The sequence below is a fragment of the Vicia villosa genome, linkage group LG4, assembly GCF_029867415.1.
Source record: "Vicia villosa cultivar HV-30 ecotype Madison, WI linkage group LG4, Vvil1.0, whole genome shotgun sequence".
In the NCBI taxonomy this organism is placed as follows: domain Eukaryota; kingdom Viridiplantae; phylum Streptophyta; class Magnoliopsida; order Fabales; family Fabaceae; genus Vicia; species Vicia villosa.
The window spans coordinates 160,438,380-160,462,695 of record NC_081183.1 but is presented as its reverse complement, the minus strand read 5'-3'; the positions used below and the strand labels follow the sequence as shown (position 1 = coordinate 160,462,695).

At 36.3% G+C, this 24,316-nt stretch overlaps 3 protein-coding genes across 30 annotated transcripts; 1 reads left to right on the top strand and 2 right to left on the bottom strand.

The window, feature by feature from the left end:
* Positions 1–209: 209 nt before the first annotated feature.
* On the bottom strand, positions 210–2,931 carry LOC131595718 (uncharacterized). Its single transcript, XM_058868168.1, has 3 exons — positions 2,605–2,931; positions 1,681–1,811; positions 210–1,265 (listed from the first exon to the last, which is right to left on the bottom strand). The coding sequence occupies exons 1-3, from the start codon at positions 2,779–2,781 to the stop codon at positions 518–520; spliced, it is 1,056 nt and encodes a 351-aa protein (XP_058724151.1). The 5' UTR covers positions 2,782–2,931; the 3' UTR covers positions 210–517.
* A 5,826-nt stretch (positions 2,932–8,757) lies between these two features.
* On the bottom strand, positions 8,758–12,969 carry LOC131595716 (uncharacterized). 28 transcript variants are annotated; one of them, XR_009282022.1, is made up of 9 exons: positions 12,581–12,969; positions 12,422–12,486; positions 11,533–11,779; positions 10,836–10,905; positions 10,350–10,412; positions 9,872–9,901; positions 9,599–9,783; positions 9,323–9,482; positions 8,758–8,994 (listed from the first exon to the last, which is right to left on the bottom strand). XR_009282022.1 is itself a non-coding variant. In XM_058868164.1 (7 exons), the coding sequence occupies exons 3-6, from the start codon at positions 11,635–11,637 to the stop codon at positions 9,327–9,329; spliced, it is 630 nt and encodes a 209-aa protein (XP_058724147.1). In that variant the 5' UTR covers positions 11,638–11,837; positions 12,422–12,486; positions 12,581–12,969; the 3' UTR covers positions 8,758–8,994; positions 9,323–9,326. The 28 variants fall into 28 exon arrangements, 5 of the variants coding, with proteins under 5 accessions (XP_058724147.1, XP_058724145.1, XP_058724148.1 ...); XR_009282008.1 differs by having other exon boundaries at positions 9,599–10,254; positions 10,350–10,415; XR_009282011.1 differs by having other exon boundaries at positions 9,599–9,901; positions 10,350–10,415.
* A 9,832-nt stretch (positions 12,970–22,801) lies between these two features.
* Positions 22,802–24,082, top strand: LOC131598202 (protein FAR1-RELATED SEQUENCE 5-like). The gene is made up of 3 exons (XM_058870828.1): positions 22,802–23,021; positions 23,177–23,598; positions 23,711–24,082. The coding sequence occupies exons 1-3, from the start codon at positions 22,802–22,804 to the stop codon at positions 24,080–24,082; spliced, it is 1,014 nt and encodes a 337-aa protein (XP_058726811.1).
* The last annotated feature ends 234 nt before the right edge of the window (positions 24,083–24,316 follow it).

The window sequence follows — 24,316 nt, the reverse complement described above, 5'->3', positions numbered from 1 at the left end:
GGATTTCAGTTAATGCACTCATAATCCATAGAAAGAGAAGAAAAAGGTGAGTTTAACCTTAAAAAAATGCAAATGAGTCGAGCAGTTTTATGTAAATGGTTTAATGCAAGAGATTTCAAGAATGTTTGACGTAACTAGAATTTCTCTCTCTAATCTTAGTTTCTCAGTTATTAGGAAAAAGTAGTTATATCTTACGTTCTTTTGAGTCGTCAAAAATAATGTTCCGATGCATATTATTAAACACATTGCTGATTTATATACAACCATGTAAAAGCTTAGGCAGTTCAATGAACACAACAAAATAATGTTCATACAAAAGTTTGCCTGTCACAATGATTGCTAAACCACAGATAATCTGTTTCCTAAAAGTTTCACTATGTTCATACAAAAAAATGTTGAATGATGATGTTCAAGACCCTGCTACATTGTTTTACTTCTCCAACCTACCCATTAGTGTGGCAGCTAATGATTCCATTACTCACAAAGGATCAAAACTGTTGTGATAAATTAAGATATATTAATCAAGTGCAGCTTTATTCCTTCGCCCAGTTAATGGCTTTGGCAAACCATCAAAGATCGGTTTTCCAATAGCTGCAGTAGAAAGGGCCTGTAAATCGGGTTTCAAATTCCACATTGAGGATGGCCAAATGGATGAGGAGCTGCAGTTATCCTGCTCTTGCAAACAAGATGTACTGGACGATTTCCTAACACCATATGAACTATCGGTTTGAAAACCATCCCCCGTAACCATTGGCACAGGAGTAAAACCATTTGATTCAGAATCATTTGTCACTGCAGTTCGGCTGGCTGCTTTCTGTCTCAGAGCTAAACCCTTTCCTGTTCTTGAAGGAAGACCGCCATTGCTGCCAATATCCTCCCTCAGAATCAACTCAGGTATCCTGGTAAAGTCAGCTACAGATTTCTGACGTCTCTGGGAAAATTTGTCATTCCATTTATCAGAGTTAAGTTCCCAGGTTTCTCCAGCTGGTGCTGTACCATCCTTTTCCATAATTTCTTCCAAAATGACATTGACTAAACTTTTGGATTTTCGGTGACGACTCAAGGGTCGGTCAGACATAGGCATGTTCTTGGATGATGAACCGTTTTCTGAGGAGATAGGGAGAACTTGAAGTCCATAATAACCCTGTAATGAGCTCATAGCAGGAGAGACCTTCCGGTCAGGACTCTTAAATCTTACGGACTGGAACGATTCCAGCAATTCGCGTGGCGCATTAATAGGTGGGCTGTTAGAAGAGTTGCCATGTCTGATGGAATAACATTCATGGTCATCAGTGATTTAAATGCCAATGAGAAATAAATCAATCATGTGATATTAAAAAGAAATCATGTATTGTAACCAACATATACAAGGAAACATTATGAATCTATTTTCTTGCATTACATTTCTCTTCAAATTTTCATCCATAGCTATTTATATGGTAACAAATTTAAGACAAAAAATGACAATTGTATCATATCATAGTTACAAAAACCCAATGATACCTATTGCAGCATAATTACTTCAGTAAGATTCTTAAATTGCAATTTTGAATGAAAGCAACATTTAAGAGCAGGATGCAAGAAACACAGAAAAAATCCAAGACAATAAAAAGGATGTGTTCTAATTTCACAAATAGAGTGCTTTTCCTTAATGGCTAAATCAAATAGAGATGAACATACCCAGGAGTACTGGAACCATTTGATAAACAAGGAGACGGAGGGTGTCTTCCGGGTAATGGAATTTGAACTGTTTTAAGCGCAAATATCTGATGGTCTGTAACAAGGCTATTCATTCTTTTGATGTCAGTAACCTACAGTTTCCCCAAAAAAAACATAAGGAGCTGAAGAAATCACACTTCATCACACAACTCATTTTGAAAAATAAGAATAAGAATTCAGTACAACGTTTTCCTTATTTCAAAGTGGTGGAGGAGACAAGTAACCAACAAAAACAACAATGATAACAACATATCAGTGTAAACACTTGAACGAAACTAAAAAACAAAAAGCACATCTTGGAAATAAAGATAAAGGTAACAAAAACATCAAAACCATTTTAAAACAAAAAGACTTGACTTGTATTAGTAGATGTTTAGATTTACCATAAATTTTCAAAATCACAATCAACTGGCATAATTTTGAGATGTTTGGTTTCTGCCTCCAGAATCGATTCTACTTGAAGCTAAAATTTGTAGCTTTTGAATTTAATCGTGATTTATACATTGAAATTTCCTGTTCAACTTAATTTTGCATAAAATTATACAAACATAAATCATTTAACATTCAAGTTTCACTCACTTTTTTTCCTTGAATTTCTTATCAATTAATTTTGTCCCTGCATGATTCATGATTACAACAACAAATAATCCAAAAAGCACATGATCATATCAGAAAAATCTGCACCCACATGCACCACCCACCATCAAAACAACAACAACAACACAACAAAAATTTCACGAATTCAACTCATACATCATCATCTCATACTTTTAGCATCAAATTTCCAAAAAATTATTTCTAAAATTCAAAACACTTTACAACACAATGAAAATAACAAAACTTGACACATTAGATAACGAAAAGAAAAAAGAAAACAGAAAGTACCTCAACACCATATTTGATTGCAATGCCAACCAAGGTATCGAATTTGGAGACATGATGTTCAATATATCCAAGTTTAGGCGGAGAAGAAGTCATGGAAGAATGCATCGTAACTGATTCTCGACCATTTTCACACAACAATTGATTCTCATAATAACCATTGTTATCCCTTTCCATCATGATCTGTTGGAATTCACATATTAGAATCTGAAAAATGAGAATTTGGTTGAAAAACAGAGTAACGAAGGGATTGAAGAATTGCGATGAATGCAATTTGTGGATCTGATGGTGTTCTGGTTTCTCGGGAAAATTGAGAAGGAAAAATAGAAAACTTTTTCTCATTCTGTTTTTCTTTTTATTACCCGCAGTCAAAAAGAGTGGAAAAGCGCGTGGCCTTTTCCGTAATTTTATTTGCGATTATCCCCTTGTCAGCACTCCGGTACCCATCAAATTTTATGGGGTACCGGTACCCATGTGACATGTAACATTTTGATTGGTCTACTTAATTTATATTATTAATATTATTTATTATAAATAATTATTATATTAATAAATATTATACCATTAAATTTATGAATTTGTAATATTAACCCAAATAACTTCAGTTTCTCTTTTCTTTTCTCCTTCCTAATTTTCATTCTTTTCAAATAGACTCTTCTTCGCAACCGCCGACTAACTTCCTTCTTCCTCTTTTTTTAAAGTTCTCTGCAATCGCACTTCATTGAATACCATAAGAGAATCTCTTGCAGTTACCGGCGCAATCACACTTTATCGAACGCCAGAAAATAACCCGCAGTTACCGGCGGCACATCCTTCTGTCACACCTCTTCTTTATCGAATCGCCCCCTGTGGTTCACATGTCTGAGCATTTCTTCTGATGCCAGTAAGTATCCATCATTTTCTCTTCAATGCTTCTTCCATTGAACCCCTAGAAAGTTGCAATTTTTTTGATAAATAAAAAAATTATAACATTGTTAATCTGTTTTGTGTTTGTTGGCGTTGATTGATTGTAGGAATAGGAGTTGAGGAAGCTGTTGAAACCAAAAAAGGACTAGCAGCATTGGACCATATTCCTAAGCAAACAAAGTCAATAACTTTCTCTTTGTATCTGGTGCTCTTCGCCTTGTTCTAAGGTTTTCCTTGTAGCACCATCTTTTAATGCATACCATATGTTTGTGTTTTTGTGTGTAAAATTGCAAAAGATTTATATGTGTGTGAACTTTGTGATGTGTGAACACGTGAGTTAGAATTGCAGGCCATATGAATTTCATGTTAACAACGAAATTGCAGGCCATATGAATTTCATGTTAACAAGTGTTGTAGCATAGTAATAACTTACGCTTAGGGGTGTGCATGGTTGGTTATTTTCAAAAACTAAACCATAACCATTTAAATGGTTTGAATTTATAACCATAACCACATTTTAATCAAAACTGGTTATAAATTTGGTTATGATTATATAACCGGTTTAAAAAAAATCCAGTTTTAAAAATTATTTTTTCCGAAAATATTTTTTTTTCAAAAAAAAATTAATATTTTGAGAATTAAAATATTTGGATTTGGATAATAACCGGATTATAACCGAATCCAAAATAATTTAACCGGTTAATAACCATTTAATTATGAAAATTTCTTTATAGACCTCCCAACCTTCTAGGTCACCTCTGGTGAAAAACCCAAACTACCCCTGACTTCGGAAATGCATTTCCGAAATGCAAGAAAAAGGTGTTTTCGGAGATGCATCTCCGAAAGCGTTTTTTTTTTTGAAAAAATTGTCTTATTTCGGAAGTTCATTTCCGAAAACAGTATTTCGGAAGTTCATTTCCGAAATACTGCGCGTTTTGCAGATTAAGCACAACCCCAGAGAAATTTTGGAAGTTCATTTCGGAAGTTCATTTCGGAAATTCAACATCAAACACAACCCCAGAGAAATTTTGTGCAAACACTTCAAAGGCTACATCAAAGGATCTAATAAGCTTCCTACACTACATTCAAAAGCCCTCCAATCTCATCAATCGGTAAGCATTTTGAGTTTTAGATCTATGATTAAAATTCATATTAGGGTGTTTACAATTAGCAAAAAATGTATTAGGTTAGGTTGGTACTGATATTTAGGTTGTTTAGAATGTGTAAACATAGTTTTGAACTTTGTTTTGGGGGTCTGCCATGGAAGTTGCAGAAAACTTCTGCGCAGGGGTGTTTCGGAAGTTCATTTCCGAAAACACCTTCATTCCCAGTTTCGGAAATGAACTTCTGAATTGTATCAGAAGTGCAATTTTTTTAGTTCTTTATGTTGTCTCGCATAATAATTGATTTCAATTGTTTTCAGGAACATGTCAGACAACCAAGCACGCATTAGACAGGGTAGAAAGACCCAGACTTCGTCGGCTAGAAGCGAGCGGGCGACGGCGCAGCTGGCGTCGACACGGGGACGGGGGCAGGACCGGGGAAGACGTGTGCGAGTTCCCGTGGAGATGGACGAGGGTACCTCTACATCTGGATCGAGGAGTCGTCTGGCTCGGGTATCTTCTTCCCGCCAGCAAGAGGAGGAGGAGGAGGTGCCGGAGGTGGCAGTATCATACCACGAGGCGGAGGATGTACTGAATGTTGACCCTCCACTCGGGGAGGAGGATGAGCAGGAGGAGGGCTTCCCGGGAGGGCCCAGTGACACTTCAGTGCTGATATCCTACAGCGATCACGTCGCTCGGCGTACCTGGGAGGGAGATGTATTTTTTATAATTTGCCCGACTACATTATTTAACCGTTTATAATTTAGACGTTTATTCAATATTTTATTAACCGTCTATTTAACATACTTTTTTATTTGTTTTTTTGTAACAGGAGAGAGAGCCGTTGAAAATGGTGAACCATGCCCGGAAGATTTTCAGTCTGTTTAAACCGACTGCCGAGTGGTTTAACGACGCTGTGAGAGGTTCAGGGCTCAGTGGGCTCTGCATGACGGGGTATTCCACCATCAGCCACGGCATGCAGGGGGCCTTTTCGGAGCGGTGGCACAAGGAGACGTCTTCTTTCCACTTACCGGTTGGGGAGATGACGATCACCTTGCATGATGTGCAGTGTCTTCTCCACCTGTCGATCAGGGAGGCGCTGTTGACCCACGCCCGGATCCAGAGGATCGAAGCCACAAAGTGGATGGCGCTATATTTGGGTATGGAGCCCGAAGTTCCTGACTATGAGTGCATCACGACATCTGGGCCTCATATCCGGTTCACCACACTGAGCCGCTATTTTGAGCACCACCTGGTGGCGGCGGCCGAGGCCGAGGATGCGGGTGACGAGCTATTTACACATTATCACCGTGGCTGCGCTTTTCGGTGCTGGTACATGCATGTGGTAGGTGCTGCGATCTTTGTGGAAAAGAGTGCGAGGTACGTCGACGTGACCTACCTCCGCTACTTCATGGACTTGACCACCGTTCACCAGTGGAACTGGGGGCAGCTACTCTGGCATACCTATACCAGAAGCTGAATGAGGCCTCAACCTGGAGGACGAGGCAGTTGACCGGATCCTGCACACTACCCACGATACGTTTCATTTTAATTGTTCCGTATTTATTTATGTTTCGTATTTGTGTTTCGTATTTACTTATGTTTCGTATTTATTTATGTTTCGTATTTACTTACGGTACATTACATTATCGTTTTTGTGTTTCAGAGCTGGATCATCTCTTACTTCTCCCGGATCCACGACTTTCACATTGATCCTCAATACGTTGACACCATGCCCAGGGCCGCCAGATACGTTCTCCAGAGGGGGAACAATGCGGTGGGACCATACCGTGGGTACCTGGACCGCACGATGCACGATGACGTCACCTGGAGGCCATTCAACGACTACACTCAGGTTGTCCCCTTTGACGGCATATCTTTATATTCTGGCTGGTTGGCATGCGGGACCAACATCATGGTCCGGTATCTCCCTGAGCGGTGCATGCGGCAGTTCAGATTTGTGCAGATGATATCCAGGTCACCTTTTGAGGCTGCTCCCGACACAGTGACCAGAGTGCATCTCACTTCCATATTTGAGGATTGGGAGCATCATGTGGTACCAGAGGAGTATAGTCGCATTCGGGTCACCCAGGACTGGCACAGTGTGGAGGGGTACGTCACATGGTTCTACTGGGTGTCACATCATCTGCTGACACCCGACGCTCCCGGCGCTCCTAGGCCAGCACACGAGGAGATCCTGGAGAACCAGCAGGCCGAGGATGACCACGCCATTGATCTCCTGCCGATCTGCCAGTGGATAGAGATGCTTGGGCGGGACGCGTTGGATCGAGGTGTCGTTCGTCAGGGTGGTCCACAGGCAGTCGCCGTGATGGAGATGATCGTCACTGATGCGGGTCGTGCAGCGGCATACAGGCGTCAGAGGAGGTCCCAGGTAGAAAGGGTTAGGCATACCCAGTAGTGGTTGGGTTTATTTTTTGTTGTTTTCGGATTGTATCTTTCGTACACTATTATTATTTGGATTTGGATCGGATCGGTTTGTATATATTACTATTCTTATCATATTAGTATATTAGTATTTTCTGTTTATATATCGCTTATTTTATTTGCCGTCTTCCTTTAATTAAAAATACGAGGTTGTTTCCAAAAACATAAAAAAAACACAGTTTCTGCATAATTCGGAAGTTCATTTTCGAAACCCCCCAAAATCTGAAAAAAAAAATGTTTTCGGAAGTGCATCTCCGAAAACACCCCCCATTTGGTGTTTTCGGAGATGAACTTCCGAAGTCTGAGAAAATTTTAAAAAAAAAAACTTCAGAAGTTCATTTCCGAAGCAGGGGTAAACTGGGGTTTTCGCTGGGGGTGACCCCTATAGGGAGGTGGGTAAAGAAAAAACCTTAATTATATCCGGATTATATGAATGGATAACCAAACCATTAATAACTAAACCGATTAATAACCATTCAATTATATCCGGATATTTAAAAGTGGTTTAGGTTTGGTTATGGATTTGGACATCAAAACCGAATATTTTGCACACTCCTACTTACGGTGGCCTCATATGCTTCATGTGAATTTCAATCTTTTTATGAAGAAGAAATTACTGTATTGTATAAGCCTAATACAAAAAGATGTGATAAATCATATTTATTGAGCTTGTGTTGTTGTTAAACCATAGGTGAGGTGAGGTTGAAGGATGGATTCTATTAAACATTTTCAGTTTTACCACATAACAACTACCCCTCATATAGCCTTTGCTTACCCATGGATATGCCCGTCTCAATAATGCATAGGAATCACTTAAAGATGGACAAACACTACAAGAAAATCTACTTTTAGCTACGACCAAAACCGTAGCTAATTTGAGGCGAATCTCTATGGAATAGTGTTAGTTGGAGATTAGAGACGGATTAACTACCATTCATGTCGTAGCTTGGATTGAGTGGCTAATTATCTAGACTAAAATGTCCTAGCAAAATTCAATCTAATTTTTTACAATTCCTAGCTAAATCACAACTAAAACGTAGCAAATTACAGGTCTTTTATTTATGTGTCAAACTATTCAACTACAGTATATCCACAAAAATATCATAGTAAATCTCAAGCTAAATTTGCTAGATTAGATTTTTAATTTTCATATCAAAACCCAATTAAGCTATAAATAAAAGAAACTATTCGTATATCGTAATTGTCGATATTTAAGCATTGACTTAAGTAAAAAAAAATAAAACTATTAATATTTTTTCATTCCCTAAGCATTGATTATGCATTCATTTAAACTTATACTTATTAGAATGAGAACACAACTTGATTATGCATTCATTTAAACTTATACTTATTAGAATGAGAACACAACTTGATTATGCATTCATTTAAACTTATACTTATTAGAATGAGAACACAACTTAAAAGCAATTTCATATTTATATATCTTCATTGACTACACTCAAAAGAATGTTAATGTCATTATAAGAACAATAGTATTGTCAATTAACAACTAAATGATTCATGAAGGCTGCCAAAAACCAAACAAACTTGATCATACAGGGATAGACACACATATAAGTGGCAGAGAATATGATTTGTACACTACAACTTAGTATCCAAAACCAACTCCAAGATGGTTGCTAAAAACCTTTATTACAATATGGCTTCAAAACTGGAAACTAACAGCTTGATGAATCTCATGGACCTCAAATGAAGAGTCATGTACCAACTGCTTTTCAAATCAAACAACATATTTCAGTAAAGTCGATCAAATTGATATTTTCAGTCACTTATCTAACATCTTACAACTAAGATTCACAAAGAATGCATTATAACCTATAGGCAATATGAGAACTCTTCACTGCCCATTATCTTGAAGTGGAGAGTTGGTGTTATGTTGGTTCTTCTCCTCCTCATCTTTATTGGATGATTTATCATCCTAGGGGCAGAAAAATTAACACTATCAATTGACATTGTAAAATCAATCATATGAAAAAAGTTTATGACACATATACATAAACATAGAATAACTGAATAACTGAATAGGAAAGAATCAAAACTGACTTAAATATAGATGCCTATGTCTTCATTCTTGAATGATTTCTACTTGATTAAATTGCATACAAAGGTGCCTAATTATCTAATATGTCATCTCATTTTGAAATATCACAAAGTGGAAATCTCCACGTGGAAACAACATATGGCCTTAAAAATTTACAAATAGAAACTCAAAGGGGATCTATCAAAATGCGTATAAGGATTGTTACCTTTTTAGGGAGACAAATGAAGATTGGGAGGTGCAGTTGTGGCAGGCTCAGCGACAGAAGAAGGAGCAACATCAGAAGCAGGTGCGGCAGAGGAGGAGGCAGGAGCGAAGAATTGCGAACGGTATTTGATAATCTTTGCACCCTTTATAGATTCCTCAACCTATTTAGTAACAACCAATCACAAACTCTTGTTATGGTTGTTTCATTTAAAATTGTCTAAGCTCATATTCTTAAAAAAATTACCACACAACTCCCTTATGGTTTTTAAATAACTACCTGCTTCAGATTAAAACAAGTCGGGAAATCTGTTGTGATTTTAACTTCAACAGACGACGAGTTTTGTCGCAACAAGTCAACTAGTCCATCAGGTATGGGATGTGATTTCAAACGTGCTTTAAATGCCTTTCTTAACTTAGCAACTTCTTTAGGTGAAATGGCATCAGCTTTCTTTAACATGGCATCTTTCAGTAATTGTAATAACAGTCCATCATAAAGAGGTATCAAATCTACTTCCAATGACTTCAACTTACACAAAGAAAAGAGCTTTACCTCCAATAAATCAGGAACTAAGGAGAGAATCTAAGAAACAAAAGTGAATTAAGATCAGTTTTTATGCAAGTGAATTAAATTTTGACAAAAAAATATATCATCTTAAGAAGAAAGTAAGAATAAATAAAGCCTGAAACTTGACGAAGGACCTGAAGAATAGAAGAAGTGACTGTTAATGATTCTACATTGGACATTTTGCCAGCATATCCTTATGGTTTGTACATTAATGATAATTCAGCTTATTGATTTTAGAGGCTACTAGAGATTCAAATCAATGTTAAGGTGTCATCCAGAGCCTTGAGCTTGTAAGCTTAATTGATTTGACATACTGTTAGATGTTCTATTCCAGATTTGAAGTCATTATGGAAATTGGAATAATAGTTCTGGATATTAGACACACCACAAACATCAATACATTGAAATAGTTGAATTAAGCTATTGCGACATGCATCTATGATAAAGTTAACATCAACCGTACCTTAGAATTAGTAAAAATGAATGTTGATACTTTCGATCGCAGAAAATACGCACCTGAGATCAACTGCTGTCAAAATATCACAGTATTATTAATTTTAGTCTTTTAAAAAAGAATTTTTTTAAAGAGAATAATATTTTATAAATTTATGTAATTAAAGTTAAATAGTGGTTTCTTAAATTTATGTCATTTTGATCATAGTATTGTTAACAGGTGAAAAAAAGAGCACCACACTCACATCAGGGGCATATCACACATAAATAAAATAGTTAGCCATTAAACTATAACTTGAGATAGTAATGAAGGACCACACAATGTTAATATAATCTTCTAATTTCTATATCTTTTTATTAATGGCGGTGGGTTAAGGGAGTTCTTATATCAGGCAAAACTAAACATTAATGTAACTAAGAATCAATTCATTAAGAGGCAAAACAATTCTCCACAGAAAAGGTATAACAACGGAGTTGTAAAATTTTTAAAGCTTACATGTCTAAGTTCCTCTTATTGCAAAAAATCTCTTGCCTCAGTCAAATAGCCAATCAATGCAATGTTGCAGCTGTATAAGGGATGGAAAATATATTACACTTTCCCTTTATCCCATTTGTTCTATGAAGTTTCTATTTGTAATTGAAACATAAACCTATACAGCTAATTTAATGCACTATGTGTAATAATACTAGGGTTTTTCTAACCTATGCAACCTTGCATAGGATAAGAGACAATTAATACACCACTTTTTTATATATAAATTACCATATTTATATTTATTTATGTTCATCCATTAATTGGGTAGGAGAGAGAAAATATAAAAGATTACTTTTCAACAGAAAAATAATTAATATGAAAATTTATATGGAAAGAAATAGTTTATTAATTGCCCTTATCATATGCAATGTTGCATAGGTTAGAAAAACCCATACTAATATTGTACTCTAAATGATGCAGAAGATTAATATAAGATATTTATTAAACAGGGGCTTTAATGCACTATGTGTAATATTGTACTCTAAATGATGCAGAAGATTAATATAAGATGTTTATATTCAATCAATCTAGTTTATCAAGTGTCAATTGTCAACTATATTATCTTTGACCTATTTTTCTTAAACATAAAATCTACAACTAGAATCTTTAAGCAAAAAAGGAAAGCCACTAAATAAAAACACGAAAAAGATAACATTACATGTTCTACAAGGGGTGCATTGGTGATAGCAAGAATAACCCAGTCGCACCTTATGCCATCTCTTCTCACCACCAAAGTGTGTCTTGCGCGATCGGAGACAACCATTCCATCATCTCCTCCAACGCCTCGCGCCACCCATCAACATATGAGTGTCTATAACTTTATTTTTCTTCCTCTTTCACCCACCGTCCCTTCAGCTTCGCCCTCATCTTCACCCTCAATCTCCCTGGTGACATATCACTCAACACTAATAGTTCATCAATGAGAAATATCTATAAGCATCCATATGCATATACTACAAATCACTGATAAGAAATTTATAACAGTTACTACAAATCACCAATCTACAAGGAGAAATATTAACAAAAATAACTTATTTGGTAGCACTCTAAATCATGAAATGGAATATCTATAAGCATCCATATGCATATACTTCATGATTCAAATACCATCCTAAAACAAATAGCAGTTTATCAGTATCACGACTCAGAATATGTCACATATTTTGATATACCTTTGCAAAACTAAAATTTGGACTATACCTTGTATCAATTATACCAGTCATCATATACATCTCCAGATTTGCAAAACTAACATTTGCACACCATTTCATTAAAAATATGAGGAATCATTTACATGTTACCTTGTAAAGTAACTAGGCAATTCAATTTAAACCTAAAGCAAACAATAACTTCAACATTAAAGTTATTACTCGTGAATCCGCAAATAGATGAGGATCATATTAAACACCGTTCAGGTCAAATACATAGTGTATGATGAATTTTTTTTGCACAAATGAACATAAAAAGATTAACACATGACAATATAATATCATATTTTCGAAATTGAAAGAAGAAGAAAAAGAAATACACAAGTAATTGATAACAACCTGAGCATTTATGAGCAAAAGTATCCCAAATACAAGGTCCTTTTCCATCTTCAAATGCGGCCCCTCTATTTTGAAAAAAATTCAAATTACATAAAATTAAATACCTAATAATGCTAATTGAAAGTGATAACACCAAAATTGAAAGATAATTATTGGTACCTGAAATGCAGAAGAGGCTGAAGTAAACAAGAGGATGAAACTATGTTCTAGGGTTTAGAGTTGGGGCTTGAGATAAGAGATCGCTCAATAATTTGAAGACTGAGAGAGAGAGAAGGAGGATGAAATAACATAGATCCATCAGACACAAAGAGTCAATAAGGGATCGATTGGAGATCGAGGGGACTGGCCATTTCAATTGGAGAATGACGAAGGAAATATCGATCGGAGATGGATGAACTAGGACGATCGGAGTCAAAAGACAACGAGCACGATCGGAGTTGTAGGAAGACGGTGGCGATCGGAGATGGTGGCTGACAGGTCGGTCGGAGACGGAGAATGAAATGAATATGGTGAGATTGAGAGAAAAATAATATCGTAACCTTAGGTACTTGTTGAATAAAAAAATAGATAAATAGTATATGTAACTATTTTCCGAAAAAGTTGATTAATTATTTATAATTCAATTAAATGATTGTTTTTTAAATTGAAATTAGCTACTAAATTATTTCGCAGTAAAATTATGGTAGCTAATTCTGCATTTTCTTGTAGTGAAAAGAGACTAGATAGAACAAAGGGAAATGCTGAATATAGCGAATATATTTTCGTGAAAAATAACGTATATGTAAACTTTTCAATTAACTTTGTATTCTTCACCAAAAAATGTTGAAAATCTAACCTACCAATTAAAAAGAAACACAAGGTAGTTTTGGGACATTCATATAGCAGTTCCTAAATAAAAAGATCTATCCAAAGTAAAACTCTAGCTAGTCAATTATCTGTGTATGGCTTTCACCGCTACTTCATAGGTGATGAATCCTTGATTATCACTTCCATGGTAGTCTTCAAAGAAGACAGTTATGTGTTGGTACTTCCATGGTTTTCATATTCCATTTTCATCTTACCTACACTAACAAATTCTCATGTTTAAAATACTTTTATAAATTATTTGAGAATGAAAATTGATTGATCTGATAAGAACAGACTGAGTTTGATGATTAATTTTTAAACCAGTTTGATTAACCTAGTTCTAGGACATACTTATCAAAAAGGTATTATTAATTTTTAAGAATTAAAATAAAATTGAGACCGACTTGATTTAAAAGAATAGTAACCGAAAATAAAAAGTATACTTTCGTGAAAATCGTGAAAAACTTTTTCGTTCTATATAGCATCACTCTAGAACAAATGGTATAAACATGCACTGTTTACCCAACTTTCCCACCATTTCTAATAACAACAGAAACAGTAGTGACAATTTTTTATCCACATCTTTCATGCAATTTTTAGTTTTAGAATCTCAAGTGAAAGCCATTTCAAGATTACCACATAAATAAAATAGACATTAATGTCCCCCGCCTCATGCACCCGACTAGACCAACACTATTATTAGCTGCTATTCTTTCCATTCAAGTTCATGGAATATGGTTAGTCATATGCAGTTTGTGATTTCTTTTATTTTCCGGAAATATGATTTAGTTGAATATTATAATAGTGAATTTTAAGATTTGATCTGGTTTAAGAAGATATCGTTTGAGATTGGTTTATATGAGAACAATTAAAGTTAATTTTAGACCAATAAATTAAAACAAAATTAATGGTAGATTTGTAGTAACTGTGCTAATTTATTATCAGGGGGTATGTTGCACTAGAGGTCACTAATTTCCAAGGTAAATAATTAAGTTTTGTTTGTACTATAGTTCTTTAGATTGACGATGCTAGTAGGGACTAAGGAAGTTGTTATGTTCTTTGCACTTTGCTTTTTATTTGCACTACAACGAGGAAGGGCTTTAAAAGCGCTTTTTATAGCCTTTAAAAGCGCTGTGAAAGATGGCGCTGGCGTAGCTAACAAAAGCGCTTCTAAAAGCGCTCTGGTAGGCCCCCCTATAAGAGCGCTTTTCTGGAAAAAGCGCTCTTGTAGGCCCCCCTTTAAGAGCGCTTTTCAGGAAAAAGTGCTCTGGTAGGCCCCCCTTTAAGTGCGCTTTTTCCAGAAAAGCGCTGTGATAGGCCCCCCTGTGAGAGTAAAAAATAAAAAAAACGCAACATACTAAAACGCTTTTGGAAAAGCGCTCTTATAGGGTGGGATTTAAGAGCGCTTTTTCCAGAAAAGCGCTCTTATAGCACCCCCTATAAGAGCGCTTTTACAAAAGCGCTTTAGTATGTTGCTTTTTTTTTTTTTATTTTTTTTGCTTTTTTTATTAATCTTTGGCAGCACATTTACAAAGAAGCGCTTTAGTAGGTGGGCCTATAAGAGCGCTTTTTAAAAGCGCTTTCGTTGCTAAATGAGGTATTTTAATGTGCAGCCTGTAATTTAATCCTCCCAGTCGACCTGTAATATTTTCGACCTGTAATATGTTTTCAGCCTGTAATATTTTCGACCTGTAATTTATTTTCGACGATATTATTTCAGCCATCAGTAAGACAATATATATATACTAATATAATACCATTATAATATCCAAAATTATATATATACATCATTACAACATCAATAATATTATAGTTCAATTCGACACAAATCCTACATGAAAAAGCTCTTAATATAAAAATGACACAAATCCTCTTTTATTTCTTCCAACTTAAGTTTCGGGTATGCAGCGGCACGGAATTCGTCAAGGTACTACAAAACAAAAACAAAATATGAATGATACATTTAGTTAAATGTAATAAATTATATGAAATTATCTTATGTTATAAATTCATACCGTGAGCGGAATCTCTAATTGATTTTCCTGAAGGATTTCTTTCATAAACCTCAATACAAAGTATCCGCAATCGTAACTGTTTCGCTGTTGCGGACACTACATAGAAAAACAAATAAGATTCTATAGTTGTGCATTGTTTTATCAAGTAGCATAAATATATTATAAGCAACATTGTGAAAAATAATGTACCTGCACTTGGATCCAAGTAATGTTGTTAGATTTAGTTCGGGATACCTGTGCGTCCCGTTGACTTCGGAACACTTGTATTGATCTAATTAACAAATATATAAAAGCATATGTTTAGATCAATCCCACAAATAAGTAAATATATATAAATATACACGAATATATATTTAGAACGATCCCACTTACAAATCAACGATGTCCTTCATGGCCGGATAATTGGTCCATTCACCATTTACCGAATTCAGATAATACACGACTTCCCTTATAGGGTTGATAGCAAGCAGCAACCAGTGTGCTCTATAAATAAAAACAATAGGTTATATGAAAATTTTGCTATACACAAAAGAAACAGAGATTAGATGAACAAAGAATGAGAAACTAACCCTACTGGTCGGGTATTATACGCCCAAAGATGCAGACATTCTGTATTGCCGTTGGACATGAATCTATCGACTAATCGCTGTCTAACTGATTCCCGTTCCGAAGCAATTGCCATTCCGCTGCAGTGGGCGGAAGACACGAAACGGAATCTGTTAGACAACGGAGTCCCGCGCAACACTCTGTCATACAACAACCTTAAATAAAAACATAATAAACATTAGATTATTTTCATTGAAATGTGTAAATAAATTATATTGTGGGACTAATTAAATAATATATCGGATGAGTGAATATTACCGGATGTATGAGTGCATGTTAGTGACGCCTAGTTGATCATGCTTAAAAATCTCCTCCAAGTCATCAATTGTAATAAGTGACTTGAATTCAATACCGAAGACACTCTCATCCATAACGATTTCACGTAAAGCACCATCCTTCATATCGGACATATCAACCATTGTTGCGAGCGTCGACCGGTACCGAGGCACAAAAGCACCTCCTTTTTTTCCCGCTGGCTTCGGAGGACCAGTGGGTGGTACGGTACGAACTTGCTGCGTCACTTGTTGTGACTCCCGAGCGGATGCCTAAAAATCATATAAGTTAGGTAAAATATAAAATCATGCAGATTTAGATTCAGATTAATTATTAACACTTTAAATGTACCTCTTTTAGTGATGCAACGGACTCCTCCTCCTGTAAAATCCCTTTACCCTTAACTGTGGGTTTTATAGGAGCAGTCTAAAATTAAAATGTAAAAAATATTTAATAAACGGTTTAGAATTGACATTCGAAAACTAAATGATTCATAATCGTTTTCAATATACCTCATCACTAATGGTAATGAGCTCCGAGGGCCATGCAACAAATGATCCTATTGCATCTCGCAGCAATGTCGTCTCTGAGACCATGTCAGGTACCGGTAGCATCGCATCATGATCTACTACAACATCCACCGATACTTTCAGGTGTCCATCCGGGAGCGGTCTATGGTGAAGTAAATCTCCCAAAGTGTTGTGCACGTTTCCCTTGCCAACTAGTCGATAACTCGGTTCCGATAAGTATAGTTGGCAAGATGAAATGCCCTAAACCAATAGTAAATATAAAGTCATTATCATTAATAAAATAGAACAATTTAAAAGGAAAAAAATTATAATTACCTCGGGAAATTTCCTTTGATAGTTGATACTAGCCTTATCACTAGTTTCTTTCACCGATGAAGTGTTGCACTTTTCTCTCATATACGCCTCTTTATCTCTTTGCAATTCAGAGACTTGTGCTTGCAATTCCGCCAACTTTTGCAACACTTCCTCATTTGAAGGATTTCTTCTCCTAGGACTCTTGTAAAAAGAGGTTGGAGTCACACCATGACCCTTACCCCTCACTCGACCGGGATACTCAGGAGCATCTAGTGCTCTACTAAGTACGCTCCCCTCACCGGTGGATGCCGATTGCGACAAGGTCTCCTGTAATTCATTTACATTAAAAAATCATTTATATAATAAAAAACATTTGATTTAATTAAAGACACAGTATTATACTTACACATTCAGTAAAAACTCTCTGAACTTCGGGATCGACAACTTGATTCTTGCCCACACGAGCTTCCCTCCACAACACATGTACAGGAAGTGAGGTTTCCTCACTTTTAGTCTCCTCTAACTATGCATTGACACAATTGAGATTTGGGGAGTCCAATTGATTGAACATTTGACAGATATTCAGTACAAAACTCAACCGCTTCTTCAACAACGTATCGTTCGGCAATACAACCCTCCGGTCGACTTCTGTTTTTCACGTACCCTTTTAATATTTTCATATAATGTTCAGCAGGGTACATCCATCTCATATAAGCTGGTCCGCACAATTGTGTCTCTTTCACAAGATGAACGACTAGATGAACCATTATGTCAAAAAACGAGGGAGGAAAATACATTTCAAGATCACATAAAGTAACAACTATCTCTTTTTGCAATGTTGGTAAGATCGCGGGATCGACCACCTTACTGCAAATTGACCTGAAGAAGAAACACAGCTTAGTTATTGCGCTTCTTACTTTTTCTGGCAGAATAGAACGTATACCTATTGGTAAAAAATGTTCCATTATAACATGACAATCATGCGTCTTCAAACTCTTTAACTTGAGGTCTTTCATGGACACAAGTCTTCTAATATTTGAAGAGTAGCCTTCTGGAACTTTAACTTCACTGAGGAACTTACACAATGTTTTCTTCTCCTTTCTAGATAGAGTGTAAACAGCAGGTGGCAGATATGTTCGTCTTCCTTTCGTCACGGGTCCCAATTCAGTTCTCATCCCCATGTTTACCATGTCCTTCCTTATGTTAAGGCCATCCTTAGACTTTCCTTGTATATTGAGTAACGTACCTATGACGCTGTCAAATACATTTTTTTCAATATGCATAACATCCAGGAAATGTCTTACATACAACGACTTCCAATATGGAAGTTCAAAAAAAATGGACTTCTTCTTCCACCCACCCTTGACAAGTGAATGTGCAAAAGGCTTGCCAAACTGAGTGCTCACATCTTTCACCTTTTCAAAAATTTGATCACCTGACAAAAAAGGCGGGGCTGTACCATGTTCGGCCTTTCCGTTGAATGCTTTTCTCCACCCACGGTAGTGATGATTAGAATTTAAGAATCTACGATGGCCGAGAAAGACATTCTTCTGACAAAGATCCAATCGTGTCGTATCGGTTTCATCTTCACAAACGGGACACGCCTTTTGACCTTTATTGCTGTACCCGGATAGATTTCCGTATGCTGGAAAATCATTAATTGTTCCAAACAACATCGCCCTCAAGTTGAAACTTTCCTTCCTATACCCATCGTAAACCTCCACACCGTTGTCCCACAAAAACTTTAAATCTTCGATTAACGGTGCCAAGTATACGTCTATGTCATTCCCTGGTTGTTTAGGCCCAGAAATTAGCATTGATAACATCATGTACTTACGCTTCATACATAGCCACGGAGGTAGGTTATAGATCATAAGAATCACAGGCCATGTGCTATGCGAGATACTTTGAATACCATGCGGGTTCATTCCATCAGTAGACAATGACAACCGAAGGTTTCTTGCTTCTTTTCCAAATTCAGGATAATCAGTATCAACTTTCATCCATTGTGGTGAGTCTGTCGGATGTCGCAACTTTCCATCAATAATTCTTTCATCTGCATGCCAAGTCAGGTGTCTTGAATCGGTCTCACTACGATACATGCGTCTAAATCTCGGAATTATAGGAAAATACCATAAGACTTTAGCAGGAGACAACTTTTTCTTATATCGAGGGGCACCACATTTAGGACACTCATTCAACGCTGCATACTCGTTTCGAAACAAAACACAATCGTTTGGACATGCATGTATCTTATCATAGCTCATGCCAATAGAGGACAACATCTTTTTGGCTTCATACGTTCGATTGGGAAGAACATTATCCTCTGGTAGCATATCTTTCATAAGGGCTAATAACTCTGTGAAACTTTTATCCGACCATCCATTGTCCGCCTTTAAGTTGTACAACTTTAACACCGCAGACAATCTTGTGAATTTTGAACAACCATCATACAACGGTTTCTCTGCATCGCTTACCAACCTCTCAAACATTTTGGGACAATCCGCAAGATCTTCTTCAAGCGCTTCTGCAATCTCTTCGACTCGATCGCAATCGTATGTGTTTGTGCAATCGTCGTTTGAAGCATACTTCCTCCTATTACACCTCGACTCAGCATTCCCGTTACTTTTCTCACCATGCAATGTCCAACATGTATAACTTCTATCAATTCCAAACCGTAGTAAATGGGATCCCAACTGTTCCCCGTCAACCTTACCCCCATAACAGCAACCCAAGCAAGGACACGACATTCGAAGCGGGTCTTCGGAGTGCTTAACCGCAAACTCAACGAATTCCCATACCCCTTTCTCGTACTGTTTCGACAATCGGTTTGAATTCATCCATGTCTTATCCATGTCTTAATTAAGCTAAACAAATGCTTCTTGGTTTCTCTATCAGGTACTAAGGAATTCTGTCAAGATAATAAATAGCTATCATCATAATAGAATACCTAATCAGAATACCCAATTTCTTAAAGAAGACATTACCTTATTTCAAGGTAATATAAGTCCACAAACCAAAAAATTGGTTGAGAGACACTAAATTGATATTAAATAGAACCATAAACAATAAACTATAAGCAGAAAATAACAAACTATAAGCAAGAAGAAAGGGATAGTAACCTGAGTTAGACTTGATGTGGGAGATGGTAGGTTTGAATCGGCGTTGTACAAGTAGAAACCAGAGACTTCAAAGTAACTGTAAAATTAAACACACATACACGATGCAGTTAAATACAAATATCATAAAAGTGAAGGAAGTATATGCAAACTGTAGCATATACAACTATTTGTTCAATAAACTTGATTCCTGTACAATTATTTTAAAATGGTAAATAAAATGAAAACAAAGGTTTATTTAGTTAGGAAAAGGCTTATTTTCTCTCTGTTATTTTGGGAAGAGAAAGGCCGGTTTTCTTTTGTCATTACAAAAAGACCACCAAAATCAATGAAGTTCTTTTTTCACTCTAATATGAATTCACTTGTATATATTTAATGAAAAAACATCAATTATATGACATCTCTAAATATATATTGAACAACTTATGCCACCAAAAGGCATGCTTTTAAAAACATGCGACTTTTGGCAGAGAAGTGAGAAATATAAACCATAATCTACAAACCGACAGCAAGTTGTTCATTAAAACTCAATCCAATTGTCAAATCAAGTTGTTGATTTAATCTCAATCCAGATGCATGTACTAATGTCTCACTCACATTAAATGAGACAATTATTCAAGCTTGAAAAAAATGCAAATGATACAACTATTGTCTTGTCTTCAACAAAGATATGCTGCATTATTGGTTAAGTTAGTTTCTTTGGTACAACCACCAAAATGAAACATACCAGAACTACCACATTCTTGATCATTAAGGTTTACCAACAGCATTTAAAAGGTTATACAACAATAACAGTCCCTTTGAACACTCAAAACTTATCATATATCATAATAATAGAAAAAGTTATAACTTCAAGAATTAATACATCTACTACTGGTTTATCAGTTAGGTAGTGAGTGATTAAGTATATCACTTCAATAAGCAACAGTTCATGTCAACATACAAGATAATATTTTTAAAGCTTACTTGCATTTTTCTAAACTCAAATTGTTGATAAAAAGTAAAACATCTATTTGTTAATATATTTTCAAGAAAATAACCATAAATAATTTAATGAAACACACTTAAAAACATAAACAATTAAACAAAAAAATTGTAATTAAACCAAGTAATTTTGCTCAAAACTACCCAAACATTATCATGTTACGCTTCAACTCACTTCTACAAAATAAATTCAAAGTCAAGCAGAACTAAAGAAACAGACAACCAGTTTATCAAATATTTGGTTCACTAATCGGTGCAATTTTTCAAACAAACAAATAAAAATTACGTATTAAAAATCTCAACATTCACAAACGTCTAACTGCCAAGTACAAAATTATTTTGTCTCACAAGTGTAATCATGTGATCAATTCCAACCTCAAACAGAGAACAGAAACTAGCACAATTTTCAGTTAATGAAATGGCACAAATTTGCTGTTAACATAATTGCCTGTAGAAGAAATAACATGGCAGGAGCTACAGCAGCAAATCAAACCAAGCCAAAACAAGGAGAAGATTCGAAGCCCCAATGAAAGTAAGAAACCCTAACAACTCTCAAATTAAATGTTTTGAATAGAAGACTCAACACTGATAACTTGAACCAAACACTTATATTGCAGCGAGTTCTAATACGGATAATCCGAGAAGCGATGATTGTGAAGAACACAAACACTTATATTTATGAATAAGAAGAAGAACACAAACATGACATAAAAATTACCTAAAGAAGCAAACCAGCGGCGGAGGGAGAACGGAGAACGGAAAACGAGAGCGGAGACGGCAACTGAATCGGCTGAGACGACAACTGAAGCGGCGGAGACGGCAAACGAGCGGCGGAGACGGCTGAAGGTCGTGGCGGAGGTCGTGGCGGAGGTCGCGGCTGAAGGTCGTTGCTGAAGGTCGTGGCTGAAGGTCGTGGTTGAAGAGAGACTGAGAAATTGATTTAGGGATTCAATTCTGTCGCGAGGAGAAGAAGAGAGACTGAGAAATTAATTGGGGCAAGTTTTATTAATTTAATTTTAAAACACCTACGAGGGCGCTTTTGAAAAGTGCTTTAGAAGAACCCCCTATACCAGCGCTTTTTAGGAGAAAAGCGCTTTCGTAGCCTACCCCTATAGCAGCGCTTTAGAAAGCGCTTTCGTAGCTCATTCTATACCAGCGCTTCTAAAAAGCGCTGTCATACCCCCCCTTTAAGAGCGCTTTTAGAAAGCGCTTTCATACCCCCCCTTTAAGAGCGCTTTTGAAAAGCGCTTTCATTACCCCCCCTTTATGAGCGCTTTTTAGCGTGTTTTTTTATCTTGTTTTTAAGTGCAACCTATAGCAGCGCTTTTGTCTAAAAGCGCTTTAGTAGCTGCGCTGGCAAAACTTAATTTTGGTGTAGTGTTGTTTTGATTTCTTGATTTCTTTTGGAATACCAACACTTAAGGTTGTTACTTTTTCATGTGGTGCATACAATAAATGTGATAGGAGTAACGATTGTAAAGGAGACATTCAATTCATAAAGGAGAAGGATCTTCTAACTTTAGGGTGGGAACTGCACTCTACCTTTCTCTCTATCTCACTCTAAAAATGCTTTCTCTCTCATGTAGTTTCCCTCCTTATTTTCATGTTTTTTTCAATTCTCTCTCATCAAAATTGCCTAAAGTCAGAGGAAGTTAGGGAATCCAAAGTTAGAGGATCTCCTTCCATTCATATAGTACAAACTGTGTAACAAGCATGGATAATGGTGAAGATGCTAATGATGTCGAGAGGAACAATGGTAGTTATGTGGATAATGAAGAACAAAAAGATGATTTGGATGATTACAAAGATATAGGTGAAATCTCAGATGATGATATAAGAGATATGAAATTTGAATTAGAGAAAAAAACTTGTGAGTTTTATGAAACATATGCAGAATATCATGAGTTTGCTGTAAGAAGAGATGAGATTGACCGTGATTTAAAAAAAATATTGTTATGCGCCAATTAGTTTGTAATAGAGAGGGGAAAAGACATAAGAAACATATGTTAAGGGTGGATCGACATAGGGGGCCAAGGCCAATCACTCAAACAGGTTGTCTTGCTCGGTTGCGTGTGGCATATGATGTAGTGACTAGAAGTTGGAGAGTTATTGCATTTGAATCCGCTCATAATCATAAGTTAACTCCACAACGGTTTGTTCATTTTATTCCTAAGTATCGTCGACTGAGTGAAGTTGATAAAGCGCTTGTTGATGGCTTGCATACATGTGGTGTTAGAACATGTCAGATTTTGGGTTTTATGTTGGGTCAGAAAGGTGCTCATGAAGATTTGGGATTTTTCAAGAAGGACCTATATAATTATTTTAGTAATGGAGCCAAGGCTAAAAGAGAAAATGGAGATGCTTTTGCTGCTTTGTCTTATTTACAGGCTAAAGCCGACAATGATCCGATGTTTTTTTCGAAGTTTACCACAACAGAGGATGGTCGTCTTCAAAATTTATTTTGGTCAGATGGAACTAGCCGATTTGACTTTGAATGTTTTGGTGATGTGGTTGCATTTGACACGACCTATAAAAAGAACAGGTACAACAAACCTTTTGTTATTTTTTGTGGGTACAATCATCATGGTGAAACTACAATTTTTGGGTGTGCTTTAATTTCAGACGAAAAGACAGACATATAAGTGGATTTTAAATGCCTTTTCTGAAGCAATGTTCCATAAATGTCCAAATGTATTTGTTATTGACGGAGATGGTGCGATGCGGGAAGCTATTAGAGTTGAATTTCCAAATGCGTCACATCGCCTCTGTTTATGGCATTTACATCAAAATGCTATTGAGAATGTCAAGAATACAAAGTTCCTAGAAGAGTTTAAGTCATTGATATATGGTAACTATACCCCCGAGACATTTGAAGATGAGTGGAAGAGGATTATTGATGATAATGGTCTATCAGAGAACAAATGGGTTAAGAAAACTTATGGGATACATGCGAGACACACCTTTTTGTGGTATAAGAACTACATCAATGTGTGAAGGTATCAATTCATTTATCCAGGGGTATGTGGACAATAAAAACAGTCTTGTGGATTTCATGCATAATTTTGAAAGAGCTTTGAAAGAATACAGACATAACGAATTATTATCTGATTTTAAGTCGTTATATTATGAACCCTCATTTGAACCAAACAGACCCTAAGGCTTCCACATGTCCTTTTGGATAAGACGAATCATTTTGAATTTGAATCTCATTCTATTCGAGGCGCCAAA